At 35.7% G+C, this 27,939-nt stretch overlaps 1 protein-coding gene across 6 annotated transcripts in view; it reads left to right on the top strand.

Moving 5' to 3' along the window:
- The window catches only part of CNKSR2 (connector enhancer of kinase suppressor of Ras 2), a 207,560-nt gene that overhangs the window by 107,705 nt on the left and 71,916 nt on the right, over positions 1–27,939 (top strand). For 3 of the 6 annotated variants that reach the window (XM_032680900.1, XM_032680896.1, XM_032680897.1), the window contains exons 9-13: positions 5,166–5,312; positions 14,793–14,926; positions 18,484–18,695; positions 22,477–22,566; positions 24,189–24,403. In XM_032680900.1, coding sequence (XP_032536791.1) covers positions 5,166–5,312; positions 14,793–14,926; positions 18,484–18,695; positions 22,477–22,566; positions 24,189–24,403 — 798 coding nt within the window. The remainder of the gene's footprint in view (positions 1–5,165; positions 5,313–14,792; positions 14,927–18,483; positions 18,696–22,476; positions 22,567–24,188; positions 24,404–27,939) is intronic. The other 3 variants (XM_032680902.1, XM_032680899.1, XM_032680898.1) reach the window with 1 other exon arrangement.

Genomic DNA, 27,939 nt, shown 5'->3' with positions numbered 1-27,939 from the left:
TCTCTGTGGTAGTCCATGTTGTAAACATCCTTTTGTGATTTCCTCACACAGTAATATTTTCTGGAAACAGGAGACCTATGCCTTTCCATTAATTTTTCACCTTTTCAGGCATCTGCAGCTGGGGGAAGGGAAGAAGATGCTTGCTACTAACATATTTGTGTCATGGTGCTGCCAGCTGACCATCCTCGTTTCTGGCCAGTGTTTGTGGAAATCAATCTGTTAATTTAACAGCACGATACTGTTAAATTTCTTGTCAGATTCTGATGTGCTTAAAAATGTGCTATGTTTGATAGTTATTTGAAGTGTAGCGTTGTGTTATTTTTTCTTATGCACTAATTTTTTAATGAAATGCAAGATGGTGTTAGATATGGAAGTTCTTTAAAAAACACCCATTTCTTAAGGTGAATACACTTTCCCTCCTAGAAATTGTTCATGTTTTTTTAGCTGAAAAATGAGTAAAAGCTTGAAGCTTGAAAAGGTTGATAAGTCAAAGCACTCTGGATGCATGCAACTAATTACAGGCAACATTGAAAGAATTAGACTTTTTACTATCTCTCAAATCCACTAACTTTTTTAAATTAAACACTAGAGTGGATTTTGCATATTTCTTTAGGTAGAAAATAGCACATAGCTTTGCAGGTTACACTTAGCAGGGATATATATTCTTTTCTTTAAAAGTGTAAAGATGTTACTACTTTTCCCTTCTACAAATCTGCAAGTCAGGAAAAAATTACAGTTACAGGAGAAAAAATAACAGTTTTCTTTTCATGGAAGCAGAAAGCTTTCATTAATTTTCATTAGTCTGGTGACCTGTTGAACAGGAATACTCCTGTAAAACTATGGTCTCTGTTCTGTTTACCATTTGACTGTTATTCCGCCCTCTGAATGATGTAATTTCAATGTGTATCAGATTTTCACACTGCTTTTAAGTGATGCAGCTGTTCCATAGTTTCTTTGGGGATACAAGTCCAAGATTTTTCAGGCTGTAGGTTATTTTGTAGCATCTAAAAATACTTGGTTTAGGTCCATCCAATTGTATTTGAGCTGTTTACATGTTAATATTTTACAGAGCTCCTCTCTGGATGATAACATACAGCAGCACTCAGGAATGAGCACAGGAGTTTGGGAATACTGCCATGAGTGTGACTGTGTGAAAAAAAGATTCAATGAATGGTCATGCTTCATTCAGAAAAAGGGAAGATTACTACCAGTTTTCTAAGCTTGTCATAAAGAGGGGAATAGATTTGTCTGGGGAAAAAAAGTAATTACTTAAGAACAACTTTTAATTATTTAAAATGTTACAGTTCTTGGCAATTTAGAATAGGAATTCAAAATAAAAGTTTAATTTCAAGCTGTTGTAATATTATCATCCAGATGTGCTTGCCTAAGCCAAAGAAATATTGGAGTCTTGTAAAATATATCTTAACTTGCTCAGAGGCCTCTTCTTTTCCTGAGTGGTGGATGGGAGACCTCTGATAGCACCCTCTGCTAAAGCTTTCTGTGATTTTGGGTAATGGGTGCTTGGCAGGGAAGATGAGTAGGATGTGTCAGATCTGGGTGCAGCTGCACAGGGCTCCTGTATGCCCATCTTGTCCTGCTGAAGCAACCTGGGTGACCCTGAGTATCTTTGGAGCACTGTAGGGAGGCTTCCCAGCATGGCCACAATCTCTGGGCATGTAGTGGTAGATGAATGAGAAATTTGGAGGTGGCCTGATGCTGTAGGCACCCTGTCTACAGGCTTGTTTCTCTTCTCACGGGGTATTGCCCTCCCCTTTGGGACGGTGGTGTCCCTGCTCATGCCACCCCCGGCAGCCCTGTTTATCTGGCCTTGGGCTGTCGGTCCTTGGATGACACAGATGTGGGCTACCCCTTCTATCCCTCCTTTCTGTAGCAGTAAACTACTCCAGCAAAGGTGCTGTAGCCTCCTTGGCAAAACCAGCTCAGGACAATCCCTCAGGGCACCCGTGGACCACCCTCAGTGCCCTTGTCCCTCCCTGTGCTTGGCTTAGAGCTGCACTGGCAACGAGCAGTGATCCAGGCACTGGGCGGCAAAACCCAATGCTGGGCTTAGGCTGCCACCAAAGACACCTCTTCTGACTGCTGCTTCTAGATGGCACTGGTTTAACAATGCAAATTGATTTTAAAGCAAACAACAGTAACTTCCTTGGTTTTTAAAAATGGACACTTGGTCAGCATAGTGCACTCTTTTCGAAATTAATTGCTCAGGTTATTTTAAATAAAGTTGTCTCTTAATACAGTCCTTTTACATATCTATTGAATTGGCAAACCAGTAATGAAACTTTCTTATTACTGTCCCTTTTTGCAGTATGTAAAATCGAATTGCGCTTAAAAGGAAGTGTAGCTTACATATCACTAAAGTGAATTTCTGAAAAACAGTTTTCAGTTCCACGTATAGTCACTACCTTCTCCTCTTTTCAACCTGGACTCCATCAAATAAAATTACTTTTGTTTTGTCTGTGTCAATACAAATTTCGATAGGAATTGAACTATGTTGGAACTGAAAAGCATACCTCCTATGTGGATATTGATTTTCTTCAATTTATTGTTGACTGCTTCTAATGTGACTTGTTCCTCTTAGACCAATTTAGTAATTTCTATTCAAATGATAAGCCTTCAAGACTTGTCTGAATAGGCAGAAAACTGTCAGGGAACTAAGTAAAAGCTGAAGATGAACTTAATTTGAAATTTATAGTAAACTCAGAATTTCCTTGTACAGAGTTAAATTGTTTTTATTCATGAGCTGCTAAATTAAATACATCAGATTTAGTGCTTTGAAGTGATTTTTTTTTTCTTTAATCCCCGTAACTCTCATAGGCCAGATAATCTCCCATTTATTGCAAGGTAAGGCATATTTCAAATACAAGATACAGTTTATCTCTGCAAAGTATGAAAGTACATTTAAAATTTTTAAAATGCTAGCATAACAAAAAAAACCCCAATTGTATTTATATTCCTCTGGCTGTTTCAGTGAGAAACATGCAGCATCCTACCAATTTAAATTGGAAGTATTTTACATCCTGACTCCCTAATTGAAGCCAAATCAGAGACCTCAAGGCTCTTTGTGCTGCTTTATTCAGCAGACGAATTCTTCTCCAGAAATCCGTCTTCAGTTGTTACATTAGGGAATTACTGTGTGCAGTAGCTTATGTACAGAGATACATTACATAAACTGTATTCCTTCTTTTCGGTAGCAAGTGAAATCTTGTGTATGTCCGCAGTGACATTATGTAACTACGGGGAATGTATTGGTTCTAAACAGTGGTGGAAGTCTATAAGTAAGAAAACAGTGTTGTAAATAGCAAGGTATTTTTTTAACTAAATCATGATGTTCAGAGACAAAGCTTGGACTCAGAGACATTCCATTTAAATATTGTAGAAACACAATGGAGACCTCACCAGGATGTAGAAATTGAGCTGGAGTTGATTGCACTAATGTTTCATTTTATTCAAAGTGTGATAGCTATATGCTTAGTACCTTGGACTGAAAATAAGAATTTTAGCATACTTGGAAGTCTTCTGTAGATACTGAAAAATATTCTCTAATGATGCATGTTGTCAATACCCATTATCTTTGCATACTATAATATTACTGTAGAAGTATATTCTGAATATAATGAACTTTGCTCTGGTGAAAACAGGACAGGTAGGTGCACAAGAGCTGAGGAAAGAGTGATGAGGTTTGAGCCATATCTGTGATTCAGGGTGGTTGGTAAGCATTAGAGTTGGCTTAAGTGTCATGCTCATATGGCAGTACCAGTTCTTAAAATAAGTGATATTAAACAAACAAAGTGAGGTTCTGTGTAGCAGGGAATAAGTAGCAACAACCTACTTGTAATTATCTTGCTTAAGCATAGGTAACAAATATATATTTGTGTCATTGCACTGTAGCAATGATAAGGACCATCTGCATTCTCTTTGTTCACATTGCCTATTTCATTTTTTCAAATGTATTGACATGACACAAAATAACCTTTTTAAGGTTAAGTTACCTTATCACTTCAGAAGTCTAGATTTCTTTTTTCACTTCTCAGTTGGGTAATTTTGTTATTAATGTTGTTCTTGTACAAGTTGTGAAAGCGGAAAAATATTTCTAAATGTGATCCTTTATACATCAGTAAAATTTAGTTGTTTGTTTGGGGGGGAAAGAGAGAAAAAAAGGTAGAAAAGATGTCAAGTTTACGGAAATAATCACTTTCTGACTCTACAGGCCAAGATTTTCAAGAGATGTATGATTCCATGTGTTGCCAATCTAAGTGCCAAACTTGAAAAAGTGGGGTTTTAACACCTTAAAGCATTTCACGATAGATACCTAGTAATCAGGCATTATTCAGACTTAACACTGTTGTCTTTGTCAGTTGTAATGTTTTAATATTTGAAGTAGTTTTTTCAAAAATGCAAAGTAGATTATTCAGAAAGTTCTATCCTGCATTTATAAACAAAGAGTTGTTACTTTCCATGTTAGTCAAGTTTTTAATTTTAGAATATTTCAAAATGCTGTAATTAAATTAGGAAAATTTTACTTTAGGCTGGACTACATCAAGTAGTGACTGGACTACATTTCTGTCATTGATTTACTGTATTTGTTTCTGAATCATGAAAGAAGTACTATTTTTAAAAAGGCCTTTTGTTTCTGACTTTATTTTTATAGCAGTGTGAAGAGTAGAAGATTTTCTTGAACTGTTTTGTGCTTGCATAAGCTGCTAGGAGTAGTAGTGTATGACTACATGTGGTTAGTGGACTTTAAATAGTAACCGTGAAGTACCAAATGCTCAGTTTTGAAATGAACTGTCAGTGCAGAAGCCAGGGCTTTTTAACTTTCTAGTTTCTAAAGTCTGTGTACCAGAGATAAGTTTGAAAACACCTTGAGATTTAATTGTGCATTTGCAGTGAAGTAACAGTAGTTTATTAATTCTAAAACCTGAAGCAATGCATATACATCGTAATGCATTATAATAATTATTTTAGTTTACATGATTTTTATGCAGTAATTAAATTTTGACATTTCTAGAGTTAATTTCCTTTAATATATATATATATATATATACACTCCTATAATGTTATTTTAGTAATCTTATTTAAAAAGGGAACATTACATATTGAATACTGTACCTCAATTTTATTGTAATGATTTTACTGGTTACCAGGTGGGGTGGCAGTTGAAAAATTTGGTGAATGCACTACGAGAGGATCCGAGTGGTGTTATCTTAACTTTGAAAAAGCGACCTCAGAGCATGCTTACCTCAGCACCAGCTTTACTGAAAAATATGAGATGGAAGCCCCTTGCTCTGCAGGTAATGAAGCTTAATCATAAGTCATACACCATCATTTTAACTATAGATTATCTCAATGATGCTTTATTGTGCTTCATCCTCAGCAGCATATGGATTTACTCTTGTATACTTTGAAGAATTGTTTCTGAAATTATTTCTCTGAAGTTTGTTCTCATAGGCTTAATTGAAATTAAACCTGTTAGAACTTTTCAAAGTTAAGAAGTAATCATCCCAGTGTTCTACAGTGCAGAAAAGTAGCCTCAGATAATTTTTCCAGCCAAGGGAAAACAAGCATGCTTTACAAATGGATAAATTTTTAGTTTGGTTTCCTGTGAAGATCTCAGTACAATATAACCTCAAAAAAAGAGGGGAAAAAACTGAGTTCTCAGTTTGATCACTCATGAAGTTACAGGAAAATTTGTAAGGTGGTTGTATTCAATAAAGCACTTGACCATCATTTTTTCTCATGTAAATAAAGTTGTATTTGTGTCAAAGTTGCCTTGCACATAAGGAGGTGTTAGCACAGGATATCGGCTGGGCACCTAAGTAAGCCTGCAATATACTGAAAACAATGAAATGGTTTCATTAAAGCTTTCATGTTTACCTCTAGGATAAAATGCCACTGTGATGGATTACTCTAGGAAATAAAAGTTATGTTCAGACTGATGAAGTCATGTAACCAACAGATGGAACCAACAAATAATCTGTTTTTCAATTCAATTCAGATAGAATAATGTTTAGCAATTTATTTTCTCTGGGACTTTTTATTATCACAGTAAAAACTCTAATTAAAAATTAAGTACATTTCAAAGATAAAAGACTTCTGCAAAGTTTGGGCAAAAGGAAAATGAGATATGAAAATGCCACTGCCATTAGCTGTGGTCTTTGCCATATAAAATATTAAGAGATACCTAGAAAGAACTAATGCCATGAAGAACTTTTTTCAGATATGTGTGTATATATATATATATATATATATATGCACATATATATATTTTATAATGGTTAAATGCATCACAGCCTTTAAAACTGAGTAAGTTTTTAAATAACTGAGATGTCTTGGTCTTTCAGATATAAAGAACTGACTAGACATATGACAAAAACTTTCAACCAGAAATATCTTATTAGCGTCTGAACATAAAATTGCAAATCTGTGTGCATGTTGTGAGTGCATGAATGTCCATACTTGAAGGCTACACTTTTATCATAGCTGTAGTGAGAATATAAATACAAATGTAAAATGCACATAATTGCCTTAAATGGGGTCCAATGCTTTCAGTCTAAGTCCTGTTTGGGTGAGTTTGGTATTTCTTTGTGTGAATTGGGCCATTTTCCTAAATACTCCTTTTTGCTTGACTTTATAATTTACCACTAGAATAATTGTGCTGAAGTCCCCACAAGAGAAGTTTCTGACAGGTACTAGGGTGTTACTCAATGGATTTAGCTTTTGATATCTACTGTATGCATATCTACATATCATTCAAGTTTCTCATTTTTTCTCCCTTTGACCAGCAGACTTACAGGAACAGTTACTGGTTCATTCATCTTGGCCTATTTTAAACTGATCTACCTTAGATACAGTGAATTTGACCCAGCACATGCCTCTTTTCTATGCATTTGATGGTAAAGGGAGTCTGGACGGCCAACTTGAATGTAGTTTATCTGTATTGGATGACACTGACCCTAGATAGTGTTCTTCTATAATCTTACAGACTTGGGGGGCAATGGGAGTATTGGGTTTGGTGTGGGTTTTTTTGCTGATAGCATAAAGAACATTAATATTTTCAAGGCTAATATGAATACAAATAGAGATACGGTTAAACATTACAAATATAATGGTAACATGATATTATTCTGATTTTATCAAATATGACACCAGGAAAAGGCCAGAGCCTCATTCAGCACTTATGTGTGCAGTGGGCATATGTGTGTCTGTTACAATTTATGATTTTAGCGTGAGAAACAATAGTTTTCTTAAATAGGTGGAGTGTGGACAAAGCTCCAGGGTGAAGTGCAGACAAACTTCAGAAGCTGCATAATGTGGAAATCTGTGTTGATTTATGGAGTTCAGAGTTGAACAGATGTTAAAGTCAGCTGATGTTAAAGTTTAAATGTAGCCTAAGTGTGAAATTGGTACCATGCGTTATATCAATAACAAGCAGCAAAAGCACTGGGTGCAGTATAATTTTGTAGCTGTAAAAATATGAACAAGTTATGTTTAATTAGCAAATTTTCTGGAAAAAAAGTCTTCAGAAAAACTGTAAGTATGGCAATTGCAATTTGACGCTCTGACTGGTCTGAAATTTCTTATATTCCTGATTCATGTAAAGGGGCTATCCTTTGTTAGGAGCTTGGGAGGTAATGTGAGAGAAGAGGGGGAAAGTGACAGCAAATAGCAAAAAAACATAAGGGAAAGCAGTACTTACATCACCTTTGCAAGCCGGGGAGGTTATGACAAATCATTTTCCCATATCAGGATGTCTTACAATAATTGAGATCATTACAACTGTGCTGTCATCCCAGAGTTGAGTTAATTGAACCATATGTACTATTCAGCAGAAACAAGCTATAAGGAAATTATGATTCAGTAATAATTCTGTTAAAGTGCAAAATATGACCAAAATATTCAAAAGATTGTAGAAGAAGATATGGGGATGAAATTTTGATAAAATAGGAAATAAGAGCAGCAAAATGACTGCTGTGGTTTTTTTGGTTCTGCAAATAGATTGAACACAGAAAAATGTGTTGTCACATCCTAATCATATTGCAATGAGTAAGGTGGGAAGGTGGAAGTTTGCCCTAATGTAAGGAGGCTGACACAGAAGCAGAGACTTGAGGTTTTGTATGCATCCCACCAATGAATATATTTAACAGCTGATGCCATGGATGTAGAAGGTAAATATTTCAGTGAATTAAATTAGGAAACTCATTTACATTGAAACGTACATTGTAATGTTTTAATTGAGAACCTTCAAAACTTAATTTTAGCTTAAAGTAAATAATGTTGAGGCATTACTGGTAAATTGCATTCTGCTTGTTTAGTCAGTAATTGTGTATGAGAACATGAAATTTGCCATTTGCAGCTACATGACAAACTAGACTTAATGGAGAGATACTAAATATGCCTGTAAGCTGGGAAAGTGCTAGATGAGTCTTCCAGTTCAGGCAATGTGCAGGTACTACCAGTGGATCAAGCAGTTTTGTGTGTAAGTGACAGGGCACCCTGGTAGTTAAATTATAAACTCTGATAGTGAAATTTTTTAAGAGCTTTCTGTCCACTGTTAGTGATCTAGATTAGCCACAAGCCAAATGAACATTCATGGTCTCCATGTCTGGAAAACACTTTCAGACCATTCAGATATTAACTGTTTTTTAATTGGCATAAATACTTCTTAGAATATTCAGTTGTTTACTTTTAGCAGCTCTGCCTTCACATCACAGTGTTGCCATGAATTAGGAGTTAAGTGCACGCTACATAATCATTGATTAATTCTTTGTGTCGTTTTTTTTTTTCTTTTTGGCAGAAATGTGGTATATTCATTCTTTTCACAAATATCCTTAGAATAAATATGAAAGATTAGGGAAAAGAAAGAAGAAGAATTATGCATCTTGTGTAGCAGTCCTGAAACCGATATTGAATGGCTTGATGTACAGTCAAATAATACAATTAGCCTATGGCTATACCATGCATCATTACATAATAAGTCTGTATTTATAAGAGCATTAATTCCAGCTCTAGGGTCAATCACTACAGAAATAAAAAACTCTTTTTTTTCTTTTCCCCCCTCTTGTGTCCTGATTAAAGAAAATGCTGTTTGGTTGGGGTTTTTTTCTCTTTTCAGTCAATCAATTGTCTTTTTTAATATCTATCAGTATCCAACCTCTAACTGATAATCAAGGTTCTCTCGTGATACATTTGGAATCATATCCGAATTTGTGAAGTCAAGGGATTTTTCAGCCTGCGTTTGTCGTTATTGCTTTTATAATGTTTGAATAAGGCAGCTGTGGCCTTGGGGAATTTAGTGGTTGCCTTTTGCAATTGAAAGTATTCATTAATATGGTATTGTACCATGAATTTTAAGATGTCATGCCTGCAAGACAAACCTTACTAAATTTGCCTTTCAGTTACTTCTCTTAATACTCTGAGCAGTTGTGCGAGAACCCAGAATGATATTTCAGTTTGCAATGTTTGTATTTCTGACTGGGCTGAATGTGGTGAACAAACCAATTAACTTTAACCTTTAATTTTTTTTATTTTTCTTACTTTACATAGAGGTGACTTTATCTTTGAACTCTCTAAATTTTTGTCTGGTTCAAAACCTAACTTAAATAAATGTTCTCTACTCTAGATTGTCTGTTTTATTTCTCCTTTCCACTTTGTGTTATTCTGGGGAGGTTTCAAAGGGAGGCTCCCTGAAGTGCTGTTTGAACAAGGGTGGAAAGCTCAACAGAGAAGATTCTTGGAGCATATGGAATTTTATGTGAGTCGCTATCATCACTCTGGCAAGAGCCTAGCTGCAAAGTCCTCTGCCTTCTGGAAAATGCTTTGTTAATTAGTCAAAAAGAAGGTGGACTTTACTACAGTGTGGAAGATTCTTCATCCATTTTCTTTATAATACAGCAAAGGAGTGCTAGAACAACATGTGCCATGCTGTGGTTAATTTGGACGACACCCACCAAAAAGGCTCTTCCTCATCTCAGTGAGGTTGGGGCAGGTCCAGCTGCCAGCCACATCTTGTGTATTGACTGGGAATAAAAACCTTCTGACCCCTCCTTCACCAAGCCTATTTAAATGTCACCTTTTGTATATCCAAATAGTTCACTGTACTGTTTTGTATTTGATTAAATTGTACCGTTACAAAATCACCGGCAAGTCAGTATCTGTAGTTTTTTTAGCAGGTTTTTTTGGATTAGATATGGATCATATTTCCACTATGGTATATCCAGCTTTTCAGCCTCCTAAGAAGCAACAGCACCAATAACAACACTCCTTTGTTTGAAAGTATTGAAAGTATTTGTTTGAAATGCTTAGTGTATTTCCTTACTTGAATATATTGCCTCCTTCATTCGTCTAGAGACAATGCTATCATAATCTTCATCATTTATGATAAGAATTAATGATCCTACACTTTTTAATCATTAAATTTGAATAAAATACTAACTTGTTTACTTTTAAGTTACTTAGTTGTCTTTCAGCTACATGAGAACTGGGCATTCTTTGCAGCACTCTTAAAATGTATTCTGACTGAATTAGTTACAGTATTACATTACTTCACATCATGGTTGTTCTTATAAAAAGTTTATTTTATTGGAAACATTTGGTTCAATGAATTGTCATAACCTTGATCCAATATGAAAAATATATTGGCAGTAAAACATATTTACTGATGCAAATCCTGTATTAAGATAATAGAATTTAAAATTTTGTATTGGTTTTGCTTGTATTTGGAAAAGTTGTATGCCTTTTTCTGGAGCAATGTTTCTCAAACTATATATTGCTGGTTCCAAGGGAGTTAATGAAAGGTTCAAAGAGTTTTAAAAACATTAAAAGAATTTTAGATAGTGTATATTAAATATTAATTACATTCATTGTTTAGAGAGAAAAAGCAAATATATTATGCTGACTCACTGGGGACGCCCTCTCAGTTCCTTCAGGACTGGGGATGGGAAAAGCAGCAATAGGTCCCAGTAGCAAGAGGGAGGTGGGGAGTGCATGGCAGAGCTAACCAGGCACAGAACAGCTACGAGGGGAGAGGGGACTTGGATGTCTCTGTGCTATCAGTCAGTACTTACAGGGACTTCCTATTTCCCTGCATTAGAGAAACTGATGTGCTGTAAGTAAAGATGGTTGGTTACCTCTTCCCTGGCCAACTGACTGTTTGGGAAAGGCTCCATGAATACTAATGATCTGGAAGGAGGATGGTGCATTCAAAACGTTTAAGAAATAGTACTCCAAAATGTGTTGAAATATTGAATATGGATTTTTGTGTCTGTCATTGTGGGTTAACACTGATCTAGGGTCATTTGTGGAACATTTTTTAGGTTACTTCAAATTTTAATATGTAAATTCTAAACTTTTCCTGACAGGCTATTCCCATGAGTCAAGTATTTAACTCTTTGGACTTGAAAACTTTTTAGTTTTATTGCTGTATCAGCAATCCCCCTTGCCCTGACCAGCCTGCCAAAAGGAACTGCAGCAGGAAAATCTCTACTCCTTGGAAGTTAGTTAACTCAAGGATATCACTGATCTCCAATGCATCCAATTGAGAAATACTTGAATGGAGTTCCACGTGGTTTTCCTGTTCAATGTGCCTGCATATGGTTCACTGAGTGGCTGCCATTGAACTGGAGAGCTACATGAGCTTATTTACTTGCAGGTGACCAGATTGACTTGACCTGAATGGTTGAGGTCTCTAAATTTCAATGCAAAATGCCAGGTAGATGCACCATACACGCAGGCCATGGTCTGAAGGCTTTCTTTTCAGTCGAGAGAATCTGAAGACTTTTAATTCTTTATAAAAATGAAAGCTGAACTCCTACAGCACAAGGTGGTAGGTACAACAGTGCTCTCAGCGTGTTGAGCTACTACCAGGAGAGACCATTTAAATGCTTTTACCATGTAGAAATTCTTACTGAGCTATTGCTTTACTGGTGAAGTCATGATAACTACTTTTTTGTTTTAAAAGTGGTGACCAATTGTTAAATTTGGATTTCCCTTTTTCTTCTAATTAAACAGCTTTTCTGTTTCCGTGGAAATAAGCAGAGAGTTGAGTTTGGCAATACAAAAGAAATTTGGAAAAGATACGAGAACGTTTTGAGACAATCCTACAGGATTGTGCTTCCACTTGTACTAGATTGTATTACAATTTCTATACCCTTGAGAGCTCCAGGTGCCCTGGGAAGATGTACCCACCTTGCCATCCTGTGAGGTACCACATCCATTCAGACTTTCACCAATTAGACTGTATTTTCACCTCTGAAAGTGTCTGACATGGGAACAGTTACCTTCAGTAAACTAGATAGCTTGTGGTTTTCTGTGTTAAACCGAATACCGTTTCTTCCTATTGCATTCACTGTTTTAACTACCTTCCCGTGCCAAAAAAATAAACTAAAATAGGCATTTTTCAAAGATGTACAAACCCAAACTGACTTCCAGCATCAACCAGCAAATTGTCTGGACAACAAACTGAGCTGTATGTTGGGGCTGTATATTATACCAAAAAGAATCCTCAGACTTTAGCAAATTTTTTTTTTCAGAAATTAACTCAGTATCAGTAGTATTTAAATAATTGCAGCCAGGTATTCCAGACTGTAACATAAGGGAAATTCTTTACCTGTGTCCTCTAGCCCTCTGGCAGCTTGTCAGGACTGACAGAGGCACATCAACCCCTTGTACATCCGGATCACTCTTATGCTTGAGCTTAACAAGTGTAAACAGTATCTGTCGCAAAATTCTGTTGGTTTACAATGAAAATTAATTCGACAAGCTACTCAGCAAGGTGTACTTGTCATAGAAGTGCAAGGTACCAAAAAGGAAATAACCAGTGTTGTATTAGTGAGTGGTTCAAAAACATCTATGGCTACGTTGTCACAGATGAAAATTAAAAGATAAGGTTTTTGTTTCTCTGAAAGTTGGGGCGGAGAGTTCAAGGTGTTTTTATGGGTTGGGTTTGGGGTTTTTTTACCCTGTTTTGCCACCAACTTTATTCTTACTTTTGCAGACTTTTGTCTTGTTTTTAGTGGTTGTAAAGTCTTTTACCTGTCTGATTTTGTGTGTGTGTCTTTCTTCCTCTCTTCCTGTAAATACTGGTAGTCTTTCCTTGGCCTGGCTATAGAATACTCACTTTAACTCTAATGAACAAGGAAAGAATTAAGCAGTATCATTGTTTATAGGATGCAGGTTTTGAACATTCAAAAAGAGAAAACTTTTGTTTGTAGCTGTTGCTTTAAAGGTGGACTTGCAAAGTTCTAATAAGTAAATTTTAAGCATACATTTTATTATATTCGAGATAAATAACATCTAACACAGCTCTGTTGCTAAAACAAGTCAATAACTGGCTAAAGCATGGGGTTTCCTAAGTGATATTCATTGTTCCTACGTACAGGTTTTAAAAAAGTAACACAATGGTGGGGACTTCACTTGATAAGCATAAGTTTGAATGGCTTATCACTAGTTTATGAAAGGCCAGCATTTTGGGGAAGTTTCTGCTGTTAAACTTTTGGGGGTTTCTGCACTATAGGCATACTAGGGTGTCAAGATTAGTATCTATAAAATGGGAATTGATTATTCTGCACAGGAACGCCCTTTTGGTCTGTTATGAAGTATTGTTAATAGTGCTGGCAGAAGGATCTTTCTATGCACCCATTCAGTCAACATTTAGAGCTTCTCTGTCGTCAATACAACATGAAATGTTTGTATTCTCCAGTAGTTACCAAGGTCAGAAATTAGAGGTATAGTGAACTCTCTTCAATCCCAGCACTTCTTTTTTCAAGGAGTTAAATTCCAAAAATATAGCAGGAAAAAACTCCTTCTAAGCAAAGCTCAGCATTTTTTAATATTAGATTAATTTTAGGGTATACAACGATACTCTTGTGCTTGCTGTTTTGCTGTTTTACTTTTGCTTTTGCTTGAATTTAGGTATCTCACAAACCAGGCCACATAAGGCTTTCCTTATTAGGTAGACATGTTATTAAGTAGACTACAGCAAACAAAGTTTTCTTCTCATTTAATTTTTCTGTATATATGTAGAGACTGTTAGAAAATCTTGCTATAATTTTCAACCCTACAGTGATTTAATAAAGTTAGTTAAACTAAGGAAGAAAAAGGTGTGCCTAATTCACGAGATAGAGAGAGAGATGTGATTAAGGAACGATCCTGTTTGGACTGGAATGATAGCTAGAATGCATTATTATTCTGCAAGGAGGGTACAATTTATTTACCTGTGACTAAATGTTATTTTGTGAGGAGAATGCCCAGGGGAATGATGAATAATAATAATCTCCCATTGATTCTGTGTGTTCTGAGGATGCAGTATCTGATTTAACAGCATCTGCAGGCATAAACTGAAGCTTTTACAGTTAATTCTTAAGCTGTAGAACAGATGGGGGAACTTAACATTTAATTTAATGCCTACTTACGCACCTTTTACTGTAAAGTAGACTTTTTCTTTACAATGTTAGTTTAATTAAGGAATTAACTGGATTCTGTATGTTATTTACTCGTTACAATTTCAGCAGTAGCTCTACTGATCACCATTTTTATGAGCATTGGCAATAATCTTGCTGTGCTGAAGGGAAAAAGATGTAATCAGAGGAGTCAGTTTTATAAGCACAATGCATAAGCATTCATAGATCTGTCTCCTTAGCATGAATGTTTTTTAGTCAGTTTAAGAGCACACAAAACTATTTCTTTAGCTTTCTGAACTATAGTCTGTTTATGGCTTTTTCAAATAAAAATATTTAAGGATAATCTTGATTATTTCTCTTTCTCTTTTGAACCAGCCTCTTATTCCTAGAAGTCCTACAAGCAGTGTTGCTACACCATCCAGTACTATCAGCACACCTACAAAAAGAGACAGCTCTGCCCTTCAGGATCTCTACATACCCCCTCCTCCAACAGAACCTTATGTTCCAAGGTAAAAAATATCATTTCAAGGTACAATTCAATGTCAAAAATATTTTTGAGGTAACTGACCATTTCATTCCTACCCATTTATCAGCCTGCCCTGCAGAATAGGCTGTATTTTGCAGGTGAACTGATTATTAAGGGTAGGTATGTTGAATCAGACCCACAATGTTCTGAATCAATGTATTGTCTGCAAAACAAACAGTAGTCTTTAGAAAAGAGGGCTTAGTACCCTATTTTATCAAATATGGGGTAATCAACTGACTGTAACAGTCTTTGCTCTTTCAGAAGAGCAAAAGTTACCTGAGCCCCTGAATCTGAAACCAGAAAAGAAGTTCATATCTTTCAACTTCAACAACAGAAATTATTAGTCCTGCCATAATGTTTTCTTTTTTAGATATATTTGATTAGATAACATTACAGCAAAGTTCAGGACTGTGTTTTGGTGTGGCCACTCTGCTAGATTGTGCAGTGACTGTGCTGTTCCCTGTAAATGTACCTGCTACTCTGACCTGCCACCTGGAACAGGCATTGTCAGCTCTTCCAGGTCTCTGGGCTTTCTGAGCCAGAAAAGCAGCAGATCTTTCTTGCAGATTCATCAACCTACCTTTACGTGACCTCAAATGATGCAGTGTAATTGCATAATGTACACAGATGCTACTTTCCTAAAATTTTGAGAGAATTATGGTCTACAAATAATACAGAAGTAGCTACCCAAAAGTCTAGGAATGTATTTAAGAGGAATCAGAATTTTTAAAGCTTCTGTATTCTTACACAGAGACTATCACATGTCTGGTCAATGTATTTTTAAATTACTTCTTGCTTTTCTTTTAGTTAGTCTGTTAGTTTAGTCTTTTAGTTCTTGGAAAGTCTGTAAGGGCAGCATGTCCTTTCTTGTACCTGAGTTTCTCGTTGCTGAGTTTTTCTTAGACTTTCCTATCAGTAACTCTTCCAGCCAATTAGTGAGACGTATGACCTAATACTGGCAAGATTTTCCAGGGAGTCATCCAAGAGTGAGGTATAATGCATATTAAATTGCTTAGTGGGGAGCAAAAGTTGTGATTCTATGATCAATTCTTACTCTTCAGAGATATGAAAAACCGTCCAGGGCAAAAGAGTGACTTTGCACTTCATGGTGACGTCACAAGCCTTTAGTGAAACCTTGTGTCCCATGTTCCTTCCTCATCCCTGCCTCATCTGTACCTGGCTTGGTTACTATTTCTTGGGGGAAAAAAAAAAAGACCATTTTATTTCAAATGTGACATGTATAACACAGTTGAACTTGCTGATGTAATTAGTTTAATGTTTGTCTTAGAGTGAGATAGACAAACATAATACATTCACTATTTTTTTGTCTTTTAATTAAATAAAAACAGTCAGTCATGACATTTGAATTGTTTACAGAAATTGAATTTATATTTTATCTCCCTCATAATAATATTTTATTATGCTTATGTAAATGTTTTAAAGACATGGTTTTCAGAAAATTGAGGGTAAAGAACCAAGTATTTAATTCTAATCCATTAACAAAAAAACTGGGGAAAAAAGCCCCCAAAACACAGTCTTAGGTTTATTTCTTTTGAATGCAGTAGTTATATGGTGAAGACTTGTTGCTCCTGAAACTATACCATCTTAAAAGAAGTTTACCATCACAAAAATACTTTTATTTGATAAGAAATGCATCCTCTTTATTGAAGTATTTTTAGCGATCATTCAGTACTCATCAGTTTTTGAGTTCTGCTCTAGAAATTGAGGTCTTCAAAATGTATTTTCATTATTTATTAATAACATCTCTGAAATCATTATGATAATGCAGTAGTTTGGACCAATTCTGATTAAATCTTATAATACGTATTAGCACAAGCTGTAATCTTATGGAGAGATTAAGCTTTGTACATTTGAATTTTTTTATCCCCGTAATCCTAATGGACTATACTTTATTTCACCTGTCACATAGTGTACAGTGTTTCTGCATAATTTGTTTTTGCATTACATCAGGTTTTTTGTCCATGATTAACTATATTAAATCATGTCTTTATTTCAGGTATTATCAAACTGTTCAGCATGTGTTTCTCAGTTTGTTGTTGCCATTCCAAAAGAAAAAAAACAAAACAAACAAGCCCTCCTTTTCTTACTGGAATAGAGTAAAAGACTTGACATTTTTACAGAAATTGTAAAATCCAAAACCAGGCCACCTTAGTGATGATACCCACCAACAGCACAACTGCTGACATAAACTGCACACTGATGGCATGACAAAAAGGGACCAACAATTTCCATGTGGTAGTTGCTTAGAAGTGTTGGTTGTAAGTCAGTGCCTGCTCAAATTTGTGAAATGCCTTTGGGGATGAGAACTGCAGGCTTCATCTCCAGAGGGCTGTGGCAAAAGGTGTTTGCCTGGTGGCTCTGCACTTAACTCCGCGCTCACAGTAAAGATCCCTCCAGCTCAGGCTGCCCTGCTTTCCTCATGCCAGCCCCTGATGAGGGTTGCAGCACTGATCAGCATCTGGCTGTTTTGTATCAGTCTCCATTGTGTTACCTGCTGGAGTCCCCCTGCACTGTCAGCACAGAAAGTCTTTCTGTGATCAGAGGTGACTCCACAGCCCTGCTGGGGCTGCACCATCCCCCCTCACTGAACCAACACCAACCCTGCTCTGGGAAAGCAATCTGCCAAAGCAGGGACAGGACTCCAGCAGAAGGCATATGGCCCCAGCTTCTCTCTTGAATGTCTCCCATGCATTTGGCTGCCCAGGAGTAACTGTCTGATTAGGTCTTTTTCAACCCTCTCCAGGCACATTCTACCAGGGGGTTTACTAAATGAGCCCTGGTTCATCTAGTACAAGAGAGGACTCCTAACCCAGTACCACTTGCTCTCTTGGTTGATGCCTTTGAGTAGTTTGCATTTTCAAAGAGTGGGGCAGGGATGCAGGAAAGCAAAAATTATTATCTTGAGGATCTGACACAAACTCCAAAGTGAGCACTGTCCTGGGATAGCAGCTTATGAGCAGGTGTTGCACACCATATTTGGTACTGCATGGATGTACCTGTACAACTTCTAGACCTGCATGGATTGTGCAAGACTATGTCAGATGTCTGTACATCATCTGCGCCTGGTTCTTCTTGATCTGAGGTTAATTTGTAAGGAATCAGACTGAGTTTGCTGGTGCTCCATATAGCCATGTCTTTAAAACTATATGATGTATTTAAAAATGCAAATCTGGAAAAGTAAGGTAAACATTATTCCTCTGCCCTAAATCACAAGGGCAAAAATAACAAGAAATAAAAAAGAGTAGCTGCACATCAATTTTATTTCTATAATTCTTTTCAAGATAAACCAGTGAGATGGATAAGTCTGTAAAAGAATTGAATAAGCAGAGATGTGTGAGGTAACTGGCATATACGGGCATACATACGCATATATGAGGTGTGATCCTGATGTGGGTGGATGTCATCATCTGTTTTGATGCATGAAATACTGATATAGGCACATTTTCATTGAAATATTTGCAGTTTAAAAACATCAGTGTTTTATCTCAATATACTAAAGCCCTCTCTTTTTAATTAAAGGGATGAAAAGGGAAATCTCCCCTGTGACGATGTTGGCAGACATATAGTGGGCAAACCGGTTCATACAGGATCCGAATCTCCAAACTCATTTCTTGACCAGGAATATCGGAAACGCTTTAATGTGGTTGAAGAAGATGCAGTTTTATACTGCTATGAATATGAGAAAGGAAGAACAAGTGGTCCTGGAAGGAGAGAGAGCACACCGACATATGGTATGGCATTGATCTAATAAAGATAATCACCTTTCATTGATTTTAGGATTTTCGTGCATCTGCTTTTGTTTTTAACCATGAAAATATCTCTGGTGGCCATTGATTTTGCTAAAAATTCTATACTACTTTAGTCCAATTTCAATCTAAGAGCTTTATTCTGTTAAGGGAAAAAAAATACTTAACATCTTAGGGAGAGCAAGTCCAGTTTTATATCAGTGGTTTTTCTGAGTATAAATTATATAATTTTGTTATCAACTTAATTTTCCAGATTATGTTTCAGTATCATTTTGTAGAAAAAAGCAACTAGCAGAAACTCATATTTTTTTTACTAAAAATACAGGATGAAATTGTTCTCTCAGTATAACAGCAAGGCTTGTATAAGTTTAGTAATTCAGCATTGGAAACATTTTCCCAGGTATAATAATGATCACAACCACTTCAGGTTTACCAAGAGGTGACATGCTGCTTTCATGCTGCACTGCTCTCTAAAACTCTTTAATTTTTCTTTAGTCCTGTAACTTCCTATATGGGAAGTGACGACAATTATATATGGCAATTCCTCTTTATTTGAGATTATAGGTTGTTTAAGGAAGAATTTTGCTTGTAAATGTGCACAAGTATTCATGCTACTTCCACATCTTGGATTTTTGGCTTATTTGGGATGAAAATTCAGAGACAATTTCTGGTGAGAGTTTTGATGCTCAAACCCTTGTACTCCCAGTTATTTTCCCTTTGAACCTCTTGGAACTCTTCCCTTACCTCTTGTAACTTGTTTCAGCTTTGGACTGGGAGAATTGGGGTTTTTTTGCCAAGTAAAAAATTGGGCAGACATGGAGTTATTAGGCTATAGAAGAAAATGAAGAGGAAATATCATGTTTAAAAAAAAGTATTTTGACTGCTATGGTGTTAGCTGAGCACACACTTGAATATTTTTTAACCCTACTTGCTATGTTTCCTCAGTTTTTAAACTGAGCACAAACTGTATTTTGGAGTTGTTATAGTAATCCTGTTATCATATAGCTTTGTGAAGAAAATTGATGTAACTTATGAGGAAGCATAGATTTAGTACATCACGCAGCCAAGCTTCAAAATCACCTGGGAACCTTGATATAAATTGAGCTTGAGCTGTGTAAAGTATCCTCAGGACCTAGAGCAATGTGCTTGCACAACATTAAAGGTTGCATTTTCATAAAATGCACCTTTTCTACACAACTACATGATCCTGCTGCAAAATCTTCAGTATCCTTTTGATTTCAAAGTGTTTTCAGGTGTTTTCTAACAATGCCCATTGTGTGCAAAATAACTACTAAGTTTTTGAAATGGATGTATCAATTTTATTACTCCAGTATTTCAGATAATACAATTGGTGAATGCAGTCAGTTCCATTACCAGAGATGTACTCTCTGTTCCAGACATTAAATTTTAATACTGGTGGTTGAAAGTGAAAAAAACCCGCATTTCTTCTTCAAGGACTTCTAAATCTATTATTTTGTTATAGGATAGCTTTTTTAGCCTTTTTTTTCTGTTAGCAGAAAGGGTTATAAAGACACGGATCAAAGACTACACTGAAAGTCAGTCATTATTTAACACATTTGTTATACAGCTTTTCACGTTTGATCTCACTTCTTTTTTAATGAATTCACACCATCAAGTCTAATTCCATTTAAATGTGTTTTCTAAAAATATTCTAAAAACATTTCAGCATTAAATTCTAAAGTTTCCCACATATGGCATTTGTTGTCATAAGGTTTGTGGTTAGGCATGACCTTAGGTTTTCACAGAAATCCGGAAAATGACAATAACTCTCTTCTGGCTTATGGTGATCCATTAAAGAGGGTCAAAGAGACTTCCAAGGCCAAGCGAAATCATTGTTTTTAACATGTACTGATCATTAGTTATGTGGTGATGTCAATTTTTTTAAAAAAATAACTTCTCAGTCCTCTTTTATGAGAGGTTAATAAGGCGCTCTATAATTTCTTTTTCGGAATATTTTGACTTTTTTTGACAATGTTAACGAAGAGACTTCTCTTTCATGCTCTTACTGGCTTTGTATAAATTTGCTAGTTGTCCTTGGAAAGCTTCTTTTCATATCGCAAGGAAGAAATTTCCTGAGTGTAGTCAGCAGGGAAAAGAGATTTAGGGAATTAATGGGAGTTAAAAAGAAGGTGACTAGGAGAGGTAACAGGTAAATGAAACTTAAGGAAAGAAACAAATTTGATCATCGCAGTTTTAATGCCAGATACAAAATCAGGTGAAAGTTTTGTATAAAATTTGTTATGTTACTTTTGATAACCATCAGACTCTGCACAATTTTGTAGCTTTTGTATTTTATTAAGTGTGCAGTATCTATCAATAAGATATTGTGGGTTAAGCCTTACAAAGAAAATAAAGTTTTATTTCTAGAAAAAGAAACTGTTCAAAGCTACTTCTGACCAAGTAAACATAAGCTGAATACGTCCCTACTCAGGAAATGACTTCATAACTGTGTGTGCTAAATCTCACTGGCTTCAATCAGACTTAAATATGTGTCCATAAACAGTAAAATGAATGATAAATAAAAAGTTTAAAATATGCATTATATTCCTGAACAGTGATGTATTTGTGACCTGATCCTGTGGTTTTTACATACAGCTTTTTTGTAAATTTTTTTTCAAAAGATAATAAAAACTTTTACCATTATGCTGCCTGAATGGTATTGGCATGTTTTCCATGGACACAATACATCTGTAGGGAGATAGACATTTGAATATTTGTTTTCATTATAAACAGGTCTTTCTTTTTTGATGCATCATGGGTTTAACCTCAAAAATGTGGAATAAGACCTTTATGTAAGGGTTCTCTACTAAAACAATTTTCAAGACTTCTGAAGTTTCTACTTTTAGTTTTGCTACTTTTAAAATCAAATTGTTTACCCAGTTTTTGGTTTTGTGACTGGTAGATTGACTTAAAGAAGAATGGAGGCTGACCTTGTTGGGAAAACATTTTGTTTTCAGTCTTACAGATATTGTGCTGTATGCTACTCTGTGTTTTGTTTAACTTTCTAGAGAATTCAGACCACTCTAACTGAGTTTCAGAGCACATTTTCACTGATTTCCAACTATATTTGTGCAATCCTTAAGCAGGAATCATAGTTTACAACATTGTTTTAAACGAATTTGGCAGCTTCCAATCAAATTTAAAAAACAGGATAGTTTTCAGCTTTTCTGTCTTCTACTGGTTAAAGTCAAAGTGAATTTGGCAATAATAATGTATTTTGCTTTCTGCGGATGAAATGCTACAAAAGAAATTACATGTAGAGGTTTTTTACTTCCTTTCTTACTGAGTCACTGATGGATCTTTTAAGCCCACCAGCAAATGTACTGTTTGTGAAGGTACTTTAGTGATATACACACATTTCTGTTACCAACAATTCACATATGCTTTAAAACAGTTCTCCCATGTGTGTACCAGGAGCTTCCAGAATAATAAATAGATATTGTTCAGTGAAAATTTGATTGCGTTTGTCAGTGTCAGGCATCAGTCCGATGAAGATTTTGTAGGACACTGGGTTAATTTTCTAAACTTAAAAAAAGAAAAATCCACCAATACTTAGCTGCTTTTTTTTCTGTTAAAGAAAACAGAACTCCTATCTTAACCTCTTGTTCAGAGACAGCACTGCATCCTCTTTTATAACCAACACTGTAGAATAGCAGCTTAGCATGTAATTTGTTCTTTCTTCTAAAGAATGTTAGTTTAATGCTGCCTTATGGTGTGTGATCTCAATTTTTTTCTCTCTTTCCAGGGAAGCTAAGGCCTATTTCTATGCCAGTAGAATATAACTGGGTGGGGGATTATGAAGATCCCAATAAAATAAAAAGAGATACTAGGAGAGGTAAGTGATTTGAACACACCTTTTATACAAGGCATTATAGATTTTATCTTGCTTTAAGCTATATATTCCAACCTCATTTTGCTGCTTGCTTAGCTATATATTTTTGTGAACCTGTTTTGAGGTTTTCTCTATCACATGTACCTAATTTTTCGCAGCACGTATTTTAGGATTGAGGAAGTTGTTTAGCCAGGCAAAAGAAAGTCATGACTGCAAAGCCATGCAGTTTGTCTTAGCTTCATATTGGCATTTCATTGATTCAGCTGAACTATCCTGTCCGTTTTGGAAGTGTCCTTAATTTTATAATACTAGAGGACAAATGTGTGATTATTACTGCTAAATCTTTTTTATGCATAAATGAGAATTTTATATGTCATATTTCTCTGCCTTCCTGAGTTCTTTTTGGATAGAAAACATTCTAGAGCAGCATGGGATTCCCCTCAAAATCATAGAGGTTTAAGTTCTTCCAAATTTTGGGTTGTGAGGCTTGGATATATAACTCCACATACAAAATTATGACCTCTGAGATGGTTACTATCACCCAGGAACAAGATGTTACAGTAATGATAGATCTTTCCGGTAAAATATGAACTAAATGTTCAGTAGGGATCAAAAAAGGAAACACTTAGGAATTATTAGGAAAAGAATACAAGACAGATTTAGACAAATTCTTATGCTGCTGTGTCAGTTGTTGCTTATAGGGTGAGTGTGTGCAGTTTCAGTCTCTTTAATCTCTTAAGAAAAATGCAGTAGAATTGAAGAAGGTTTAGGAGACAACAAAAATTAATCAGATACCTGAAGTTACTTCCAAACCAGGGTCAATTAAATAGGCTGGCCATCATCAGCTGGGGGAATTTAGGCAGGATATAATAAACGTTTGTAAAGTCTTGTGTGGAATGAAATAAGGAAATAGGTTTGTCACTGTTTAATCTGAAACAAGACCCAAGAGATCAAATGTCTCTGCCAAATGCTGGTTAAAAGAAAATGAGCAGGCTTCTTGTGCAGTCTGGGTTGAAGCTAAGGCACCTCTTGCCACAGGAGGTTGTGCATACTAGAAGTTCACATTAATGTAAGAAAGACCAGGCAATTTTGTGAAAGGAAAATCTGCTGAGGTTTCCCAAATTCACAAACATTGCTTCTGGGTCAGGATGTCTCTCAGCTGCAAACTGGTAGATGCTTCAGGGTATTCAGGGAAAGTGTGTATGATATGGCAAATGATTTCCAATGAGCATTCAAAGCAAATTACTTTTAAATGTATGGCACCAGTGACATTTGTATTCATTAGGACTCCTGCTAAAAATAGCAAAAAAAAAATTATCATAAGTCTATTATTGCTCATTTTTTAGCACTCAAAGACAGTTTATTGATGTGGAGTTTCCCTTATGTTCTGTTCCCTTTACTGTCAAGTCTATCAGAAAACTGTAAGATTCATGAATTTGCCCTATCAAAAGTTTAATTTCTTATTCTATCTGAACCAAAGAAGCAAATGTGTTTTGTTAATGAAATAGTCTTGAAGAGTTAAAATTGACAGTAGATCTTAGCAAGAATACTGTATGTTTTAGAAACAGGATTAACAGGCATACAGCAGTTCACAATGACCTTTTGCATTACTTTTCTTTCAACAGAAAATTCATTGCTTCGTTATATGAGCAATGAGAAAATCGGTCAAGAAGACTACATGTTTCAAAGGAATAGCAAAAAGGATACTGGGAAAAAGTCCAAAAAGAAGGGAGACAAGAGTAGTAGTCCAAGTCACTACTCGCTTTTGCCTAGTTTACAAATGGACTCACTGAGACAAGAAGTCATGGGCACACCTGGACCAGAAACTGCTTTGTATCACGTGAGTAAAAATAACATTAACAAAAACCATTTGTCTGTGCTTATGGTAAGAGACTGCCTTGGTTTTATACTAGTGTTGAAACCTTTTTTGGACTGCTGCTCTTGCACTGATTCCTATTCTTCAGACAATGACTACATCTCAAAAAATTATTTTAGAATTCTTTATTTTGCTTTTAAAATGTGGGATGGACACTGATCTTTTGTCTCCTTGATCTACAAGATATCATATTTAAAATGCAGTGTGGTATCTCTGCCTTGACTTACTTGTTACTGATGGAAAGGGAAGAAGCAGCACTTTGCAGACTGCCTAGAAACCTTCTTTCCAGCATCATTGTCCATGCAACATGCTAAGTGTTGTCAGACAACCCCTTTACTACAGGTACCTGAAAGGCCTGATATTGGCAGGAAAGCCTGTGGGAGACGTTTGTTTTAATTTGAGGTAAGGGGAGCCCTTATGAATGTAAATGTTTTTAACAAATAGCCCTCAATAATGCAATTATAAATGTAAAAGGAGGGACTCTTATTAATAGGATATAAAAGGAAAATTGCAGTAACTTGCTAGTTTTTAAATGTGTCAGAAAAAAGGAGTTAGAAGATCACAATATATTTAGACACGATAACATATTCACTTCATAGAATTATTTATGTTTTAGATCTCAGTAAAAGATGCCAGCGTAGAGGAATACATACACAGTAACTGTACAGCAAAAAAAGAGAAATAATTGACATTATTTTCATGTATTAACAAAGAGTATGTAATTTAGATACCCAGTGTCCAAAGGAGATGGCAATGTGGGCTTGTCAGGAAGTCTGCTCTGAAAAACTAGTGGGTGGAGCTTCTCTGAACCTTTCAGACAGCTTACAACTTGGCCTCATATTGTAAAACATCGCTGCTGATTCTTGCAGTATAATTGGTGTAGATTAATTGAGACTAATGGAGCCTTTACGTCTTTTGATACCATCTGAATGCTTGGTCCATTGGCTTCTAAAACTGTATGCTGCAGTGTGTAAGTCTGATAAATGTCAGTGAATGTGTCATTTAGTATTAAAAGTAAGAGCTTGTGGTGCACTTTAATTAAATCAGGTCTCCAGATTCAAGAATTGTTCTTTCCTTTCTTTATTTTCTGTAGTAATTTAGGTAAGACAACAAACTTTTTTTTTTTCCTTACATTCTTATTTCCAACTTTAGTTCTACGTTCCTTTTCTGAGTTGGAAAGCTGATAGTGGGAAGATTTCCATTTGCAAAGACAGATTGATATGTATTTTCCCTAATACACAGAGCTGAGGATATTGCAAGTGTCCCCAAACTGTCCTCTTCATAATGTCTGCAGTCTTTCCTAGAAGGAATCTAATCAGTGCAAGAGTGAGTGAAATCAAATATTTACAGAGAAAAATAGAAAAATTATTTGTATAAGGAAGGACTTTCCATCCTATCAAGAACAGTGTAGTCAATTTGCGACACTTTCCATGCATTAAGAGAATTCTCATCTCTCAGTAACTTTTCTCAGTATATGATAAATTCTTGACACTATGCAGTGAGAAAAACTTCTTTTTAAGGTGCCATCTTTGGTTTTACTCTCGTTTCCTCTATTATCTATTACGTCTAATTTCCAAATTATGCACAAAGATAAATGATTTACACAGGAACCGGAAGATTCTTCAAAATTCTGGTGTAGAAGTTAGTGAGCAACAGAAAACTTATAATTGACAAGCAGCACTTTTCATGTACTTTGGATATCCATCCACAAAACACTTGAACTGCTAACACCACAAATTCCACCAGTGACTGCTAATTCTTGTTGTGCGTCATTACCATTAAAGGATGGCTCTCTCTATAATGCCATTAAATCTTCAGCATCTTTTTGAAAATTTAGTAGGAGCTTATTCATTTATATAAATAAATAAAGGTTATTCATCTGTTAGAATACAAACCAGTATTGATCTGCTAGCTGCCTTTGAAGCAAAATGCATGAAGTAAACAGAAAAAGGAAGCTTGGGCCATTGATTTGTCCCAGGGGAAATGGGAAGGAGCCCTTCACAAAGCATTTACAGCCATCTGTAGCTGAATATTGCTGATGCTATCGCTGGAAGTTGGCTGCTATCATGCAGTACAATACAGTTTCCTTTTTGTGGTGATGACATCCAAGCATTCTGGCTTATGAAACCCTAATCTAGTTTGCACATGGGGCTATATATCTTTGCCACAGAGCAGAGCCAAAGGTTTTGTAATAAATCGAATGTAGGAATTTACAGGTTATAATCAAATAAGTTTTTAGCCTTCTCTTGCTTAAAAGAAATAGAATGAGCATCTTGGGGTTTTCATCAGAGACTGTGTGTTCATATCTTTTCCTCATTCTCATAATTCTTTCAAATCCTTATATTTAATCCTAAAGTATCCTAAGCATCCTTCCTAAAGTATGTATGCCAGAAGAGAACATCAGTTTCCAGGAGCTGGATAGAAAGATAATATAACCTTTCTATTTACCTCTCTGTTAAAATATTTAAAGGACTATTTACCTACTTTAAACATAGCCTTGGAGCGGGTGTGTGTTTATTACTTGGGTTCAGTTTTATTTTCTTCTGTAATGACACTTTTTCAAATCACTTATTTGCAAAACTGGTGTTCCCAATCTAATTATTTATATCTTACATTTTTTCTTCTTAAATATATAACGTTGTGTATGGTTGGTCATGTTGAAACATATGACTTCTTGGATATGCTTACTGAATAATCTATGTCTCTAAAGCAACCCTAAGTATGAAATATATGAGAGTAAGGGCTCTGAACCCTCAAATTGGGCCACCGTGATTCCCAAGTCCATAACATGGATATTGAAGCTCCAGGAATATGGGGTCTGCTGTGGAACAGAATTACCAAAACCGTTCTTCTGAAATTATCTTTTTAATGTGCATATTCTGTGAAATAGAAAGCATGGACATTTAATGTTTTCTTTTTTTTTCTTGTATTTTCTTTTCACTTTTTTCTGGGCTTCCTGGAATAGAAGCCATGCTGCTCACTCAGCGTTCAGGTCTCATGTCATTCACTGGTCTTTGATTCTGTGTTACCCCTATTCAATGATGTTTTCATTCTATTTTGAGTCCTTTGATATAAATGATAAATAATTTTGGACTAAAGATGATTCCCAATGGTTAACGATGAATTCCCCTTAGAATTCCAGGTCTCTTCCCTTTTGAATTTTCCAGCCATTGATATGAGCAGGTTGATTACCTTTTTACTGTGAAGGTTTTCTGCAGAAAAGCAGCTTTTACAATTATGCTGACTTCAACTCCTACTGCTTTTATACATGGCAGTATAAAAGAAAAATCATTGATCAAAAAACTGCACTGCTGAATTAAATTCAACAGAAATGGTATGGTTTTGTGCTGTAAACAAAGTGGATGGCATTAAAAAATTACCATGGTAATGTAGAAGTGCCTGGTTGCTGTGTATTTGCTAAAAGTTATTCTGTGAACTGCCAGCAGATTCAAATTTTTGTATTCTAAAGTGATCACAAGAATGTGGCAGTCTAGCATTTT

The sequence above is a fragment of the Chiroxiphia lanceolata genome, chromosome 2 (genome assembly GCF_009829145.1).
Source record: "Chiroxiphia lanceolata isolate bChiLan1 chromosome 2, bChiLan1.pri, whole genome shotgun sequence".
In the NCBI taxonomy this organism is placed as follows: Eukaryota; Metazoa; Chordata; class Aves; order Passeriformes; family Pipridae; genus Chiroxiphia; species Chiroxiphia lanceolata.
Note: the sequence above shows the minus strand (reverse complement) of the source record. Positions and strands in the feature narration are given on the sequence as shown.